The sequence below is a fragment of the Calypte anna genome, chromosome 13 (assembly GCF_003957555.1).
Source record: "Calypte anna isolate BGI_N300 chromosome 13, bCalAnn1_v1.p, whole genome shotgun sequence".
NCBI classification, from domain to species: Eukaryota; Metazoa; Chordata; class Aves; order Apodiformes; family Trochilidae; genus Calypte; species Calypte anna.
The window spans coordinates 8661261-8678824 of record NC_044259.1 but is presented as its reverse complement, the minus strand read 5'-3'; the positions used below and the strand labels follow the sequence as shown (position 1 = coordinate 8678824).

The 17564-nt window shown below is 41.0% G+C and overlaps 1 protein-coding gene across 1 annotated transcript in view; it reads right to left on the bottom strand.

The window, feature by feature from the left end:
- Window positions 1–17564, bottom strand: part of NSG2 (neuronal vesicle trafficking associated 2) — a 36654-nt gene that overhangs the window by 7681 nt on the left and 11409 nt on the right. The window contains exon 3 of the mRNA XM_030459034.1: window positions 14029–14148. Within this exon, the coding sequence (XP_030314894.1) occupies window positions 14029–14148 (120 nt within the window). The remainder of the gene's footprint in view (window positions 1–14028; window positions 14149–17564) is intronic.

The following is a 17564-nucleotide window of genomic DNA, read 5'->3' as shown; positions in this document are numbered from 1 at the left end:
AACCCAAAACACAATTATTCTATGAAATTCATCACAATTTATCTAACAGATTGACTCTGTGCAACAAGGTCAGCAGAAGGAGCTGAGTAAGATTCCAAAAAGATCAGACATTCATACAGAGAGTGTTTGCATGGCTTGAAGTGTGGCTCAACAGAACAAAAGGCACAACCCCTTCATCTCCCACTGAGTTCTCATATTTGATGGCATGAACCAGTCATTCAGATCCAGATCCACAAAAGCATTCAGGTGTCTAAATATCCTTTAGTTTAACACCAAACACTAAAATCAGTAGTCACCTCCTATGTGCTCAGAGGCGTAAGAAACTGTCCATTTGGCTTTCATACACATATTGCTCTGACACATCTGTCTCTGGGTTGTTTCAATGACTTTCAGCTCATCTGGTACAGCACAGCAACCCTTGTGCTCCACTCCCAGAGCTCAGTCCCATCACTGCACATACTCTGGCAGCAGTCTTATCATCTGCTGCCTAAAATTAATATGGAAAATAATGATGCTGCCCTTTCATTGGGGAGAAAACAGCTGCATTGGGTCCAGCTGTGGAGGAACTCAGGGAGAACCAACTGCTGTTTGTGAGACTGAACAAGCCCCAGGTGCCCAGGTGATTGGCACCAACCTCCATTTGCCTCCTACGTGGAACAATTCTCTGGGTGCACAGGGATGATTTGATCTCTATCAATCTGCCTGAAGAAAACTGCACAGAATCTCTCTTCTGTGCTCATGCAGCTCTTGTGAAAGGCTGGCAAGCAGGCACTTTCATCAGTGTGGGTGGCACTTCTTAGATACCAAGCATGATTATTTTTTTTCTAATCCAGGAAAATAAATGTTTGACCCTGGACACCTTTCCCACTGCTGAGAGCACACAATATACATCCTTAGATACACTCAAAATAGCCCTACAGCCAAGAAGATGCCACAGCCAGCAAAAAGCATTGCTATCTATAGAAAAACCAGCCAGACAAGTAGCACTTGGAGAAGAGTTAATGCCCTCAGTTTTGTCCCACTGTGAGGGAGAAGAGTTTAATTCTCAGACAAAGATCATTTACCAGGAAAAATCCCTACAAAATTCTGCAGCTTCCTGAGTCTAAGCAGCTGTAATGGGAATAAGGGACCTCAGAAGCCTGATACTTCTTCCTGTTCCTGCACTGCAGTCTCAGCCTCTTCACATTCAGTTTTGTCAGAAAAGGATGGTCCCACTGATGCCATGTCTGGTTCTCCAAAATACCTTTGGTGTTGCCAAGTATGGGGAAATTTTGTGACCTTTAATAGGCAACTGAGTTGAATAAATACTCTTGCTTTTAATTGTCCCATTGTAGAAGAAGAAAGAGTCTGAATGAAGCAAAATTTGTTATAAACAAAACTGGCAGAAATTCTGTCAAGATGATTTTCATAGAAGGGCATAAGAACTGTGCTTGGATAGGCAACAAGGCTCTTTCCATAGTTACACCTGGAAACCTATCAATCCATCAACAGCTTAGAAAACAGATGCAAGACAAAAAGTAATCACAAAATCATCAATCCATTTGCTACAGAGGCAATCCCAGAGGTCCTAATGCTCAGTAGAAAGGTTTCAGCTGCTGCAAGGGCCACTCAGCATAAATTCATAGATTCATGATCTCATTACAAAGATTTTTGCTTAACAGTAAAAAATTCAGGAGGATAATTTTTCATTTTCCCTTCAACCCATAACTACTTCCAGCTGATAATGAGATGTAAGATTGACAATGTCAGATCTTGACAGGAAAGCTACAGCTGAAGTGAGGGACCTGGGAGCAATTCTCAGCTCCTGGATCCAGCTGGCTCTCCTGCCTCCCACCTCTATGCCAGGATGAAACCACTCCAGTATTTAAATCCAGGTTGCTAATGTAAGAAAACCCAGGCATGTAGACAGGGAGGGAGCCACAGCCTGACAGGCCATTCAGATGAATCAGCCAGGGGGATAAATGCCCCCCAGGAAGAGCTGCTCCACTGTTTAGGCTCAGCCAAATAAATGGTGTGGTGCTTTGCCCAGCTTGATCTGCTCTGCTGGCAAGAATGATTAGGCTGCTCTTCATAAAAATGGTATTTCAGTTCTGATTTTTAACAATCATTTTTGTACTAAGGTGCTGATTTTGCTGATTTTACAGCAACAGCTTAGCCTCTGAAATTCTGAAAAGCTAACTGAAAAAAAAAATAATTACACAATTGGGTCTTCAGTTTTGCTGTTCAAGAAGATGTAGGATTTGTCCATTATTATTACAGCACAGCCTTATTCCAGATAGTGTCCAGACTCTTATGTAGCATATCTCTTAGTACATGTAAGAAGGAAATGTCCTTAATCATTCATTTGAATCTGCAGAGCTATAGGAAAATACTCCTTTGTGATGCATGGCTTCCTACATGAAGCTTAATGGTTTGGGATTTTTTTTCTTTTATTTTAGAATTCATAACCATAAACCAACTTGTCCCCAGCTCTCTTAAGAACACTGAACACCATACATGAGGCTGGTGTACAACCTTGGGGTCCAAAATCATCTTACATCTGCTTCACTATATCATGGATTCCTTTCAGTCCACACAACCAAAGCCCAAAAGACTCACAGAGGAAAGAAAGGGTCATTTCTCCAGCAACCCTAAGGCCTCAAATGTATCCTCTTTAGACTTCACCTGCTATCCCTGAGCCAGTTTGCTCTCCCAGCCCTGTCCCCACTGGCTCTACACATCTCTGCATACACCATCCCACCACCACTTCCCCACTGAACCTGCCCAAGTTTGCACATCTTAAAGAAAAAACCATGTGGCTGCCCAGATGACTGTGGACCCATCAGCAATTCCTCTGCTTTGTGCCTTGTAATAATGTGAGTGCACCACAAGTGTGGAACAAAACCACCGTGTTTCTAAGCAATTTGTCAAATAATTAAATTATGCACACAATAACTAGCTGGCTCAATTATATTAGCCAGTCTCCATCATGTAATATAATTTCTAGTGGCTGTTTAGGCACTAATAGCCTCAGATCTTTTTAACTGTGTCTGGTGCCAGCTGCAGTCTGCATGATGTCTTTCTGTGCCAAGTCAAACTGCCTGAATGGAAAATTCATGGCTGGGTTTCCAAGCCTCTGTTTCTTATGGAAATGCCATTTTCCATGAGGAACCTTCCATCACTGAATATTAATGAATTTCCACTTAGGCAAAGAGAAAACACTGTTTGGTTTGCTTTTTCTTTTCTGCCATTTAATGCCATTAAAAAAAAAATCACCAAGATAAGCTGGTATATTGAGATGCTACAAAAATTGTTTCCAGGAACACTGAATAAATACATTGCCTTTTTTGCAGATGATACAGATATTTAAAGGTCATTATTCCCTCTCTTCCTATAAAAGAATATTTTCTTCCTTTTTCAACTATCATAAACATTCCCTCCTTATTTCTATGCCTCTACAACCTCCAAAGGCCCACAATTAAATAAGTGACTCAGGAACACTGCTAATGAAGGTGCTTTTCTTCCTAAACCCATGGTCCTGATGTACCACTCATGAGCTGAGCAACGCTGGAAGAGGATTCCTTCCACACCACTTATTTGAGATGGTTTTTCAATTACTGTGATTGCAGCAGGCTGGTACCTCCTCACCACAGCTAACCCTTCAGCACTGACATGCTGCAATTTCTCACCACACTGTGCAAAGTCTTGGCTGTGACATTTTCTCCAGTCACTTCACACGGAACATGACAAGAGATGCCTCAGCTCATCAAGGGCCCTTTTTAAAATGCATTAATAGGAACACAAGATAAATCAAGCCATCAATAAAACGTTTCCTTGCCTACCTTTTGTCTGCCAAGACACAACCTCTGCAGAGTCCCATACACACAAAATCATCCCCTCTGCCCACTTCACTTGGCTTTGGTGCAGAGGATGCATGAGGAGCCCTACGTGAGAACAGGTCCAGGGAGCAGCACACAAGAGCAGACCTGGGAGATGAATCCTGAGCTCCTTGCTCTGCTGCTGCCCCTGACATCTGACACACACTCTGGTCCAGCTCCACTCCCTGCTCCTCACTGGTACTCACAGACACTCCAGCAAGATCCACCCAAAGCTGCAAACATCTGCATCTCTAGAAGTTTGGCTTTCTCTGGGAGTGTGTGTGCAAAACCACCCCAAGCACCAACCCCATCCCACAGCCACGGATCAGCCTGGTTCTAAGGAAAAGCTGAGCTCTGTTTGCTTTATGAAATTACCACACAGGGCAAACCTTTCAGACTTGAGTATCTATATACTGGATTAAGGTACAAAGTGGTAATCCTCCAGGCATGTTTTCCCATGTATGTGCCTCCAAACACTTCCTTAGTATTTTTATTTGATTTAAATTATTTATCATTATTAATTAATTTTACATATGATACTACCATTTTCCTCATCAGCTTTCACAACAGGAGATGAAGTATATAATGGGTTCCTTTCAGCTAAGATTTAAAAATCCTCAGAACAACTTAAGCTCTTTGTATGTCAGAGCACAAGATAACTTCTCCCTACCATTCCACAGTCCCATGGATTTCTTCAATAAAAGTGAAATCAAAAGTCAAGTTTAAAATACTTTTACTCAGTGCACTTTGGTGGCTAAAAAAAAATAAAGAATCAACTAGAATTTTCTTCCTTCACAAAGGTCAATATTTTCACATGCATTTCAGCATCTATTTCAGCCATCACAGGTCAGGAAATAAAGGTAATAATATAGCAGCAGTCATGGTTCAGTGCACCCATTTCTCTTAAAAAACTTATTATGTGGGTGCTTCATAGAAGGACAAAGTGAGGACTTGGCGAGCAAAGTGTCCCCTGGGTAACATATGAATTAAAAGCCTTTCCATTTTAAATTAGAAACGTGAAGCTTTATTGCTGCAAATGACTTGCAAAAGCTTCGCTTTTAAAAAACAAACAACAAAAATGAATAATCTAGCTGATTATGATGCCTTCAGAGGCACAAGGCCAGGTCCATTAGCTGTGGATCTGGCCCAACAGGCTTAATACATCTGCAAGTACTAACAAGAGGGAGCTCAGGTCTGTTTAACATTCTATCAGCAGCCTGTGCTGCTTTATAAATAGAAAGAATGAAACATTACATGGAAAAATACGTATGAGTGAAGCATTTCATTTCCCTGATTTTTTTTTTTTTTTTTTTTTTTAACATTCTGTGGTTTGGCTACAAGACTCAAAATGCACTTCATGGCAGTCAATAAACTTTGCCTTGGCTTCAGTCAGTTGAAAACTCTTTCCTTCTCCATCCCATTCAGCCCCTTTTGCTACATTAGCCAAACCAGCATTAAGCATATTTCATTACACCTCAATTGCTGACAAGAAAATTACCCAACAAACAAGGTTTCCTGTGGGGTGGCAGAGGTACCAGAATGAAACACAGTATTGTGTTGGTAAAGACAAAGATGCCATGTAAGGAATCATGCAGACTAAATGGGAACTGCAATTACATTTTGTAATGAGCACAACAGGTACATCCATGCAGTTGCATATGAAAATCTTTTGTGAGAATTTTGTTCCAAAGCAAAGGGTCAGTGAGGGTTTCTGTTCTGTAATTCCTTTCTCCCTGCAATATACCACGGTATGGAGAATTTGAATTCAGCAGATCTACCCACAACCCCTTAGTTATGTGACTATTCTCTGTGACTTCCATTTTTAGACATTTTCTGCAACTGCTGCAAGCAATTAACTTACTTCTCTCCAAAAATCAATTGAAGGAAAAAAATAACCCTGAACAGATCTCTTCAGATGATTACTCTCTCAGTGCTCACAACGGCAAAAATAAAATATATTTGAGGTGTTTTTTCTGACTTGGCAAAAGAGTGTATGTGTGTGTTTTTGTAAAAAGAAATAGTATAAAACAAGAATACAGTTTAAGGAATTATCCATTTATCTGTTTAATATAAAAGTCAAGCCCTTTTTTTTTTTTAACCTTCACTTTCCTGGGTGGTACTTAGGCAAGTCCTACAGAGCATTCCAGTTTTCATATCTGCATTTTAGACATGGAAATTTTTCCTGGCTTTACCTTCTTGAGACTTAAACCTGTACCAGAAAGCAAGGTATTAGCTGGGAACTCCTATAAAAACCACAAGAGTTTTATCCAGAAAGGGGAATGGAAGGCTTGCAGGGTTTATAGTAGCATAATGGTGATGTGATCAGAAATACCTGTTTCCTGGCAGCTGAGCCACAAATCCACATTCACTTCATCCTCACAGCTCTGAATTGTCACTGATGGTCACAAATGGCTCCATCAATCTACCTCCATGCAAACTGTGAGACCAACTAGGATGGATGTGACTTATCCTCTTTCTCTTGCCATTACAGCCAGAGGAGAAGAAGAATGATTTCTGCAACATTCCTCACTTCCTTTTACACACACCACAACTGAGAGTCTAAATCCGTGCAAGTGCTACTTTACATCAGATGTAAGTGGATGCAAAGCCAGGCAAGGCTGGGCAGTGGATTTTTGAGAAAGGAGAAACTGTGCCCCTCAGCATTGCAATGGAAAATATTCAACCTCCAAAACCAAGGCAAAGCTTCAGTTTAATAGACAAGTGGAAAAGACTTGGGGCAGAGTGAGCTGCCTGACACCCCTGGAAGGAGCCCTGACACCCTGACACCCACTGTAGCTGAGCCCACTAGGAAAGGAGTCTGCCTGATGATAGCTGAGAACTCCCAAAGGGAGTGAATAAGCTTCCAAAGCAGTCCCTGGAGAGTAACATCAGCCCCTTCATACTGACACTTCTCCAAGTCCCTCTTTGAATTCCAGACCCAACAGGAAACCTCTCTGTCACCTCCAACACAGTGCAACATGATGCCTGAACACTGCTCCCCTGTGCCTGACACCTTCCTGGTTTTCCTCTGCTTTGTCTCTTGTTCTCACAGATCATGCAGTTCAGCCAAATGCTGTGCAGCCTGGAAACAACATCTAAGCCACTTTAGCAATTACCACCAAAGTGAGAAAAATATCTGTGTATTCGAGCGTGTTCCCTCCCTTGAGCACAGCTGATATTAGTCAGTGTAATGGGATCTTTCAGCAGCCACTCTGCATCTTCCAGATAACCAATGTGATGTGGCAGTCGCCATGGTAACTTGTTATTGTTAGTATTAAAAAGCAGTAAGGAAAATTGTTCTGCACGCACTCAAAGGAATCCTTTGTCTATGAGTTACTCTTGCCCTGTGGTAAGTTAACAATTAAAGAATCTTTAAATTTATTTAGCTATTGAGTGGGCAGGATGAAAAGCCCCATGCCATTGTTCTGAAATTCATTCCTTTGCAGGTTGGAGGAAGAACCATCAGTATAAAGCAAGAGCCTACAGATGAAAACATTATCCTGTGGAGAAGTTTGCAGGAACATGGAAGCATGGAAGGGGAGTTTGGGAAGGGGGAGAGTGGGAAGCAGGAATGCCACATTTCAGACTGGGTGTAAATGCAGCAGAGCAAGGGGGAGCTGCCGGCTGCAGAGCTGCCATGGGGATGCACCCTTTAAAAACCAGGGCAGGATGGTTTTTAACCTGGTGGTTTTTAGGTAGATCAGGGTCTGCATTCAGGGAATTCAGGCATTTCTCAAAGCCATGCTCGTGGTTCAGTCATCTGCCACACAGCAATTCCCTGCACCACACTGTCCAAGAGACCTTGTGCTTGCATCTCAGCAAACCTTACCCACAGAAATAAGGTGGCCAAGACCTGCTCCCCACCTTCCCCCAACCCGGGGCTCTCCTTTCCTCTGAACACCCATGCCTTTCACATGAAGGTCCTTCCAATCCAGCTGAATACCCTGGGGATTCACTGGGTGAGATTCTACTGGTGAAAGCAGGGGAAGCATCTCCCATTTCAGCAAAGATGTTACCAGCAGGGAATCAAGCCCTGGCCCTGGCCCAGAAACATCTTTTTTAATTAGGAGCCAAGCATTTTAGATACTGGCTTGTTTTTGATAATGTACAATTATTGCATCAATGTCTGGTTTGTAGGGTGTGGCTGCAGACAAATCAATTCTGTTCCAAGTCTTTCACATTAGGTCAGAGGAAAATTATTGCTTCACTATGGATATTTCAATAGCAGAAACATCTGAATGGGTTCCACTATATTTTAAGAACATGATGAAAAGTGCAGTGAACAATTACATCCACTGGTTACTGGATCTGCGTGTATCAGAATGGTTCCAGGGAGGAGGGAGAAGAGGGATGATCTAATGATAAGAAACATGCTGCATACTCAACAGGAATGGATTACACAGGCAGTGGCTCTGAAAATAAATCTTGCCAACTTGTAGCAAAAAGTGAAATTCCCAGTTTTCTCCAGAGAAGCAATGATCAATGCTTGCAGATTATTCTTCCAGGTAGATAAACTGCTTGCAAGAAAACATCTTAAATATCTCAATTTCTCCCCCATACACCCACTCCCATCTTGTTCTGTTCAAGACAAGTACATAGTTTAATTATAAAAACCCTGAAAGTTAAATAAATTTAACTTTCTTATGAAAATTAACCATAAGAAGAAAAGAACTTTGGTAGCCTTGAGAAGCCAGATAACTATGGCAGTAACTATAACCCAGCTACCACAGCACTACAGCTACTACCCAGCAACAGTAAATCACCATCTCCCAGAAAAGGCACTAATAAACAGCTCTGTGGTATTTAGTGAAAACAGAGGTGAAACTGGCTGCACACAAGCAATTCGGGCAAACCCAGTACGTGACGTGTCACCCTGATGCTCCAGGTTGTAAGCCTATGCTGGAAGTCACTCTAATAGCTTTTCTGATGGTATTTGAGATAGAAAACCCTGAACAAACTCAGGGCTAGCACAGTTCTGCCTACACTTACTGGGTCTGACTGGATCAAGCACAAAACCCATCCACAACTATTCTCCAGCTTGTTTCTACTCAAGCAAGTTGCTGATGTCTTTAACAAAGGCTTCAGCTAAGTGACAGTCAAGAAAGTGGGTAGAAACCCACTCTTCACCTTTTAGATGCTTCTGGTTGATTTCTGTGTTATCTGGACTGCTTGGAAGACTGGAATCCCTGTTCTCCAGACATAACAAGACTTTGCATTCAATGGATAATTTGCTTGTAAAGCACGAGGATTTGAACTCATTTCAGTATTGATAGAAAAAAAAAAAAAAGGGCAGAAACTCATGGGAATGAAGAGACCATATGAGAGATGGTTCTTAAAAGCTGCAACATAAATCACAGAATCACAGAATCCTAGGGGTTGGAAGGGACCTCGAAAGATCATCTAGTCCAACCCCAAGATAAGATATCACCAACAAGAAGAAGAATAAGCCCTATCTCAAATGCAAAGGTTTAGAGTTGTCCCAGAAAGGAGCATGACAGAGTCATCACATTTGCAGATCCATTCTAATGCACCTGGCTGGCAAAGCATCCTAACAAGCACTACCTTCAAAGCATGCAAAAAGGAAGGTAAACACCAGGCACTCTTTCCTTCCAGACTTAGAAACCTTGATATACATCGTTCCTGCAAAGTAAGACCTTTGCAGTTCAAAAACTTCCTAAAGAACACACTTCAAAGGCACAAACAGCCTTGAGGAGTCGAGGTCTATAAATCACTGCCAGTCAGCTTACAGAAAATGTTGTCATTGCTTCTCTCTGGAGGAGTAAAACGATAAAAGGAATTTCTTTTATGTATGGATGGCTCAACCATGAGCTATTTTGACATCATTGTCTTGTAACCCAACTCCACCTAGCTATTTAAGTAGTTGTTATAAAGTATGTATGGGCTGACTCATCCAGCTGAAGAATAAGCTTAATTGGTCAAACTTCCAGGACACAGTGTGCTGAGCTGCAGAGAATCATAATCTCATCCATTAGGAGATGTGACAAGTTGCAGAAGCTATCTAAAATTCCTGGAAGAGGTAGTGTGAAATAAGATCGGTTGCCTAGGGACAGTCTCTTCTTTATGATAATTAAGAGCTATTCTGGATGGATGAAAAATATGCATGCATAAACCTTAGGTTCTGGCTTTGGCTTGCTCATGCGAGAAAGTTGTCTAATAATTCATTAGCCTCTTCAATAAAAGATACCCAAAAGGCAGAATAAAGGGCATCTGTGGATTCGACTGCCATGTTTGTATGGTTCCAAAATTTCCCCTAGAGATCCTGCTCTTCTGTGTCACTCAGCTATGGGGCTCAGGAAAAAAAAAGGAAAAAAAAAAAAAAAGAAAAAAAAAAAAAAAAAGAAAATAAAAAAGGAAAAAAACAAAAAACCCAAACAAACAAACAAAAAAAACCCAAAAAAACCCAAACAAAAACCCAAACAAACAAAAAAAAACTTGGGAAGAGTTTCTTTCTTCATTGAGAACATTCCAATACCAAGTGATCAGAAGTATAGAGGACAGAAAAGCACTTCACAGATTTAAAACAGAGAGGTTATTAGTGGGTAGAGAGCACGGTCATAAATATGGAGTCCAGCAGCATTTTCCCACATACAGTCATTAATGATATTTACTTGGCCATATTTCTGTTTGAATTTATGATAATTCTACACTTTGGGTGAAAAATAAAATACATTTCACTTTGTATTCTCCAGGATACTAAAGCAGCACAGCAGCAGACAGGAGAGCACCTCCTTGCTATCTTTTTGCACCTTCTTACTGTTCTGTCTCTTTCCCCAGCACACAGGCACCACATGCTGAGATGTATTGTTCCCTGCACACAGATTAGTAGAGCTGTAGTAGCAAAACAGCTCTCCATAAAAACTCCTGAGTTCAAGTATTACCATCGACTCACACAAGTTGTGCAGGGAGTAGAAAATGCATTTCCCACAAGAACTACCAGAAATAGAACTCATTTTGAGGGCACTAAAGCAACAGACCATCTATGTTTCTATGTTCTTGGCCTTTCCTTCTCTTGCAGAAATCAATGGGATGATTTCCTTGCTCCTGGCAGTGTCCTGCTCCCAGCCATCTGGCTCAGGTATAGATGAATGCTTTAATTTTAATCAGTGTGTTAGTGAGAAGGTGTGGATGATGTTGCTAACACACCACATACTGAAAAGCTATGCAAAACAAACATCCAGCTAAAGAAAATATGATGATCTCATTTATATTATCTTTTTCTTAAGCTGTTAAAAATGCAGCCAAACTGTGACAATAAAAGTTACTACAATTTCCTCTTACAAAAATATGAAATTATTTCATCAGTACCACGCAATAAGGCTGCTTATAACCAGAGGGCAGTATTTTTAACAACTTCACTAAAAATATGCACTCATAAAAAATGTGGTGCAATAAAAAAAAGGACAAAAGGTAATGAAATATCACCTATTAACTCACTTCTGTTAGGAAATAATGCTATGAACTGAATATGATACACGGAAGCCTTATGAAGAGCAGGCAGGGAGAAGCTTATAGACTTATCCAGTATTAGATGAGAGGCTGAGTGATTAATAAGTTGACATTGAAGAGCAGACAATGCAAATCATGTGGACTTTAGGCAAAGGAAATAGCTGAAGACTGAAGCTCATGCTGCCAGTCTGCGTTGGAAGAGGTGCAGCTCCCACAGGCATCCCCCATCCTCATGGTGCAGCTCAAAGCCCCATCAGTGATGTGCCCAGCACCATCCCTGCAGCCCTCATGCACACGGGGGTGAGAGCAACAGGAGACAACATCCAAAATAGGAAGGAGAAGCCTGAATGCAACAGCAAGTTGGGGGGTTGGAAGAATGAGAAAAAATAAGATTGATTTAACCCTAACAGTGGATGAGCTACACATCTGACTTAGGGACCTCCAGCATGCACAGGGTGTAAGAATGAGGAGTTCTTGATTGCTTTTTTAAGTAAAAAAGACAGATCTTTTGATGGGATTGAAACTTGATCATCTCACATTGACCTTCACATTGTTCAAGGCTGCAGGATTAAGCTTTAAACACCCAATGAAGTTGCTTACAATGCCAACAATAACACCATTTATTGCAGGTCACAAGCCAACACATCATTTCCAGGAGACTCTACATTTACTGCTGTTTCTCAGCCACATGGTGTCTGGTTCTGATTTGTATGTTCACACTGGAAAATGTCTGCTGTGGATTCTGAGACTGGGGATTTTTAACTCTGGCTAAATTGCTGTTTATTTCGCCAGTGGTACCAACAGAGAGTGACCATTGGTGGTGAGTAGGTACTACACATGCAATAAGATCAGCAAAGAATTCAGTCAAAATCAACAGCATGTAAGACCCTGGAAAGTAATTTAGATCACCAGAGGTAATGACCAGTGAAAAACAAAAATAAAACCACAAAAACCAAACCAAAACTAAGAAACAAACAAACAAAAACCCAAGTATTTTTTGTATTGTATTCAAACAACACACACACAAAAAAAACCCCAAGAAGCTCCAAACATTTATTCATACACCTCTTTAGAATAAATTATGGCTTTAAATATCCCAGATGAAAGCAATAGAATCATCCTTGTGAAATATATGCTGGTGAATTTCTAGAAAAAATAGAAACAATGCTATTCTGTACTGCTTCAGAAGAGAGTAGCTAAGCATTTCTCCTCTCAGTAAGCTGAACAAGCCTTATCTTGAAGTTTATCAAGGATTAATGGTAACAATTTTTCCTGGATCACAGTAGAATATTCATAGAATCATGGAATTTCAGGTTGGAAGGAACCTCAAGGATCATCTGGTCCAACCCTCCTCATATTATGGTTTATATGATATGTCCCAGCACTCCATTGAGTTGAGACTTAAAACTTCCCAAAGTGGGGATTTTCACCACTTCCCCTGGGAGACCATGCCAATGTCTGACTGTCCTCACAGTGACAAATTTTCCTCTTGTGTTCAAATGGAATTTCCCCAGGAGTAACTTGTGCTCATTGCCCCTTGTCTCATCCATGGGACTCCCTGTAAATAGCAAATCTCCCTCTTCTGTGTAGCTTCCCTTTAAGTACTGGAACATTTTAATCCAGTCTCCCCTAAGCCTTCTCTTCTCAAGGCTGAACAAACTCAGTATTTTACAAGTGATGGTTTTCTTCTAAATTACTAGAAAATAATTATAACACACTTTTTCATTTTCTTGCAAAACTAAGAACAAGTGAGACAACTGAAAGACTATTCAGTTCCTTGAGTCAATTCCTGATAGCTGTGGAGGATGATACCCTTGCATAAAAATTTATAAGCCAAATCCCAGCTTTTCAAGGAGCAGAACTACCTCCAGGCACTGTTTACTCTTCATGTTTTCTATTTTTATCACTGATATTTCCTCTGACTTCAAAAACGTGAAATCAGATCTCACATTTTTCTCACGCACATGCTCTGTGGTTTAGGAAAAGCATCACATCTTCTCAATGAAAAGGGAGAAAATACTAACAGCTACATGCTTGGAGTCTAATTTTAGGAGGAATTGTATCAGTCTAATATGCTGCAGTCAACAGGAACCGAAGGGACTCAATAATTCATGAGTTTCTTTCCATGTCTGTGTAGAGCCTGTTGAAAATTTGTGAGGGAAACATTTCTCATCAGAAAATTCCAATTTCTGTGAACCAAAACTGCTTACAGAACAGGACAGGCTTAGATACTTGTTTAACATTTCTTCTTTTATCAGGTGTTAAATGGATATACAGATATATATTAATTTATACATGTATCCATGATACATATAAAATATTAAATTTTTCAAGTATTAAAATGGTTGCTTGACTACAAGACAAAATAATTTTTAAGAAAGGAAACAAATTGTTTCCATCAGTCTCCACTGTGATTCAAACACAAATGTTTGAGAAGAAAGAAAGGTTCAAACATTTTTTACTTTCAGTTTGGGCTAGAAAACATTTTCAGAACTCTTCCTGGGAAAAGCAAAACATTTCTTACTTTAGATCTAGTTCTGAAGTTATTTCCATGCCTGTTCTGAAAATACAAAAAAGCTTTATACTCACACAGATAAACCTCTCTTTGACCCTAGTGATGAGTGAAGTTTGAATTTATGTCCCTTTTATTCTGTTATTTTCAAATAAATGGCATTTGCATCAGAAGCCAGCAGAATAATCTTACCTTTAGTCTTTCTGTTACACCATCAGTAAAACTGACTGTGAATTCAGCAATTTTGGGCACTCTGAGTTTTCCTTTGTTCTTCTGGTCAGGTTGATACTCTGTTCTTGTTTTCACAATTACCTGGAAAATAACAACGCACTCTTAAGGTTTCTGCAGACAGAATACTTTTCTTTTCTTTCTTTCTTTTTCTTTTTTTTTTTTTTTTTTAATCTAAGCTTTTCTATATCATAGAATCACAGAATCACAGAATCCTAGGGGTTAGAAGGGACCTCGAAAGATCATCTAGTCCAACCCCCCCTGCCAGAGCAGGGCCACCTAGAGTACATCGTGCAGGAACGTGTCCAGGCGGGTTTTGAATGTCTCCAGTGAAGGAGACTCCACGACCCCCCTGGGCAGCCTGTTCCAGGGCTCTGTCACCCTTACAGTAAAAAAATTTTTCGAATATTCAATTTGAACCTCCTGTGCTCCATTACCTGAACCTACACAAGTATCTTAGAACCATATAATAATACAAACTCATCATGCACTCAGGAACGAAAAGAGCCAGATGAGTACTTCATAGATCTAAGACAGTGAGCTCATCACACTGAGCCTTAAAATAGTCTCAAAAACAGTTTTGTTTGGGACCAAGTATTTTTTATATTGTATTCAACAGGCAGAACACACAGAACAACCCATCCTAAAGCAGAGCCTCACTTATTAAAGCCCTGTCCTAACAAGAACTACTGAAACCAACTTGAATTCAGGTTATTTGGTGTCTCATTTATTCAGGCTCTGAATTCTCAATATTAATCTCATAAAAATGACCTTGGGCTTTTCCCAGAAGATCTCAGGGTCATTTCCTGACTAATCTTATAAAAATGAGATGTCTTAGGCCAATGGGAAAGCCCTAAGTAGCTTAAAAAGCATATGGTTAAATTACCAGTGAATCTACATTTATTTGAAACCCAGGATGAGTCTAAATATTTGGGGTAAAATACCTGCACTGCAAACACAGAAAAGGTAACATGCCAACTGCTCCCAGAAAGGATGAGTATTGGGGCTGTACTCAGAAACAGCCCTTCAGAGAAGCCAATGAATCCACTCCATTATAGATGGGAATTTCAGAATCAGCAGAGAGAGCACAGCAGCACTGCCAGAGTCTTTTCAGCCCTAGCCAGAACCCAGAGCTCATCCCCAGAGAAGGGGCTGTGATTGTCAGCAAGCACCATCCCTGCACTCCTGCACAGGATTAGCAACCCAGAACAATGCCTTGGTGTGGTTTGCAGACACAAAATGATAGGAAGAGCATCAAAGCTCCTGATCCCAGGGCCAACACTTCCACTTTTTGGCTTCCCATTCTGAAATTCAGGACTACAGAGCTGCCAGACTTGCCAAGGTGAAAATTAAATACTCCAGGAGCAGTAACAAGTACGTCTCAGAGTGACAAGAGTGATCCTAAAGCTCTTCATTAGAAATAAAAAGTCATGCAGGATTGAAAAAGATTAAGTGATGCCCAAGGTTGAGTTACCAGCTAATGAAGAACTTATTTCCAAATGAAGACAGCAAAGTCTGGTTTGGATGAAAGAAAACCCCAGGTATTTAATCCTCCTGCATTTAATGCCATGTGAAAACCAGAGTGAGAGAATATCAGCATGGAGTCATAAGCCAATTTTCTGGATTCAAATGCAAATCATTAGACTGATGAATATTTACATCCTTCAGCAAATCCCTCTCAATAATACTTACTACAGTAGCATTTGCAACATTAAGACTTGGGAAGAAGAGGGGACAAAAAACCATCCAAATATTTCTATATTAACATTTTGGAACTCAGGATTCTGACCTCACAATTTAGATGATGGGACATGGGGACAGCCTTGATTTGGCAGGCTTGGGATGGACTCCAACACTGCTCTGAACCCACTACTGAACCTAACCCCACTATGCTCTGAAATGCAGCCCAGTCATTGCCAAATTAAGCAAAGCTCTCACTCCAGCCAGGACAAACTGGCCAAGCTTAGCTCTGTGTTAGGAACAAGCAATGACTTCACCTCACCCAAAAAGATGCAATCAGAGTCAGCACTCCATGCAGCTCATCCCTAGATTTCCAGCCTCCTTGTTGGCCTATTGTAAGCCCAGTACATTAAATTACAGAGCCTGAGCCACCAGCACCTGCCAGACGTGTTCACAAATGGTGTGTATTCTGTTTGCAAGCCCACCAGTCCCAATATCCAGTTCTCCCAAATGCATAATTCCTACTGGGTATAAATCTCAGCTGCAGACAGAATCTTTAAATATACATGAGATCTTCACAAACTCCAACATTATGTCTTAATGAAAGACCATGACTCCAGAATTTCAGAAAAAAAATATTAAAAAGCTTTATTTGTTTCTAGATATACTTTAATATTCTTTCATTCTTGCTCACTAATGGCAGGTTTCTTACAAGTATTTTTTACCTGTTACATTCAGCCAATATCCTACAAGCCAGACAGTTTGCATTATGCTGCCTACAGGGGTAGAGTCTAAAAGCCACCCACCCCCCTCCTCCCCCCAGCCCTTCACAAGGCATCAGATCCAATGCCTGTCACCTCTGGGAATAAAGAAGTGAGCTCAGTCCCCAGCCAGACCAGAAGCTGCTTGAAACCCCATTTGCTGACTGTGCCAGCAGTGAGATGTGTGTGCACAGAGCCACAGCCAACCTGCTGGTCAGTGTTTTGCAGAGAAATTTGCAGCAGAACCAAAAAGCTTTAGCAGAGGAGGTGAGAAGCACCTTTGCTAAATGCCTTTTGGCATGGCAAAAGCTAAGTATCTGCTCTCCAGAAGTATCTTTGTCAGCCACCTGATGGAATTACTCAGCAGAAGACTGGGCAGGCTGTAAGGTCTCATCCTTAAAGGAGAGCACAGAAATAAAAGGAGAAACTGAAAACTGAAAACTTGTAGTGTGGGGATAGCAGGCAACACTGTGGCAGGAATGATAAGAATGTAATTTTGCTTAGGGCAAGGGGTGCACATACAGAAGAAAAAAACCTACCCCTTGTTCAGTCATATGCAGTCAAAATAAATAAGCCTGAGTGTGGATGTTGACTTTGCAACAACATTCACCCCCTCTCCATGCAACAAGCTGCCATCAGGAACCCACACCAATGCTTCTGAAATTGAGTTGTGATCCTCACACCCCTTGAGCCTCCTGCACCAGTGAGACCACCCCAGCCAGGGAGAGCTTGGCAGTGTCCAGAGACAGGAGAGAACATTCTCAGGTGGCAATACATGGATACACACAGACACACATACACAAACAGACACACACAGATACACAGACAGACACACAGACACACACACCACACACACAGAGACAGACACACAGACACACAGATACACACGCACAGACACAGATACACACGCACAGACAGATACACACACCACACACACACACACAGATACACACACAGATACATACAGACACACACACACAGAGACACACAGATACACACACACAGACACACACAGACATACAGACGCACACAGACACACAGATACACACACACACACAG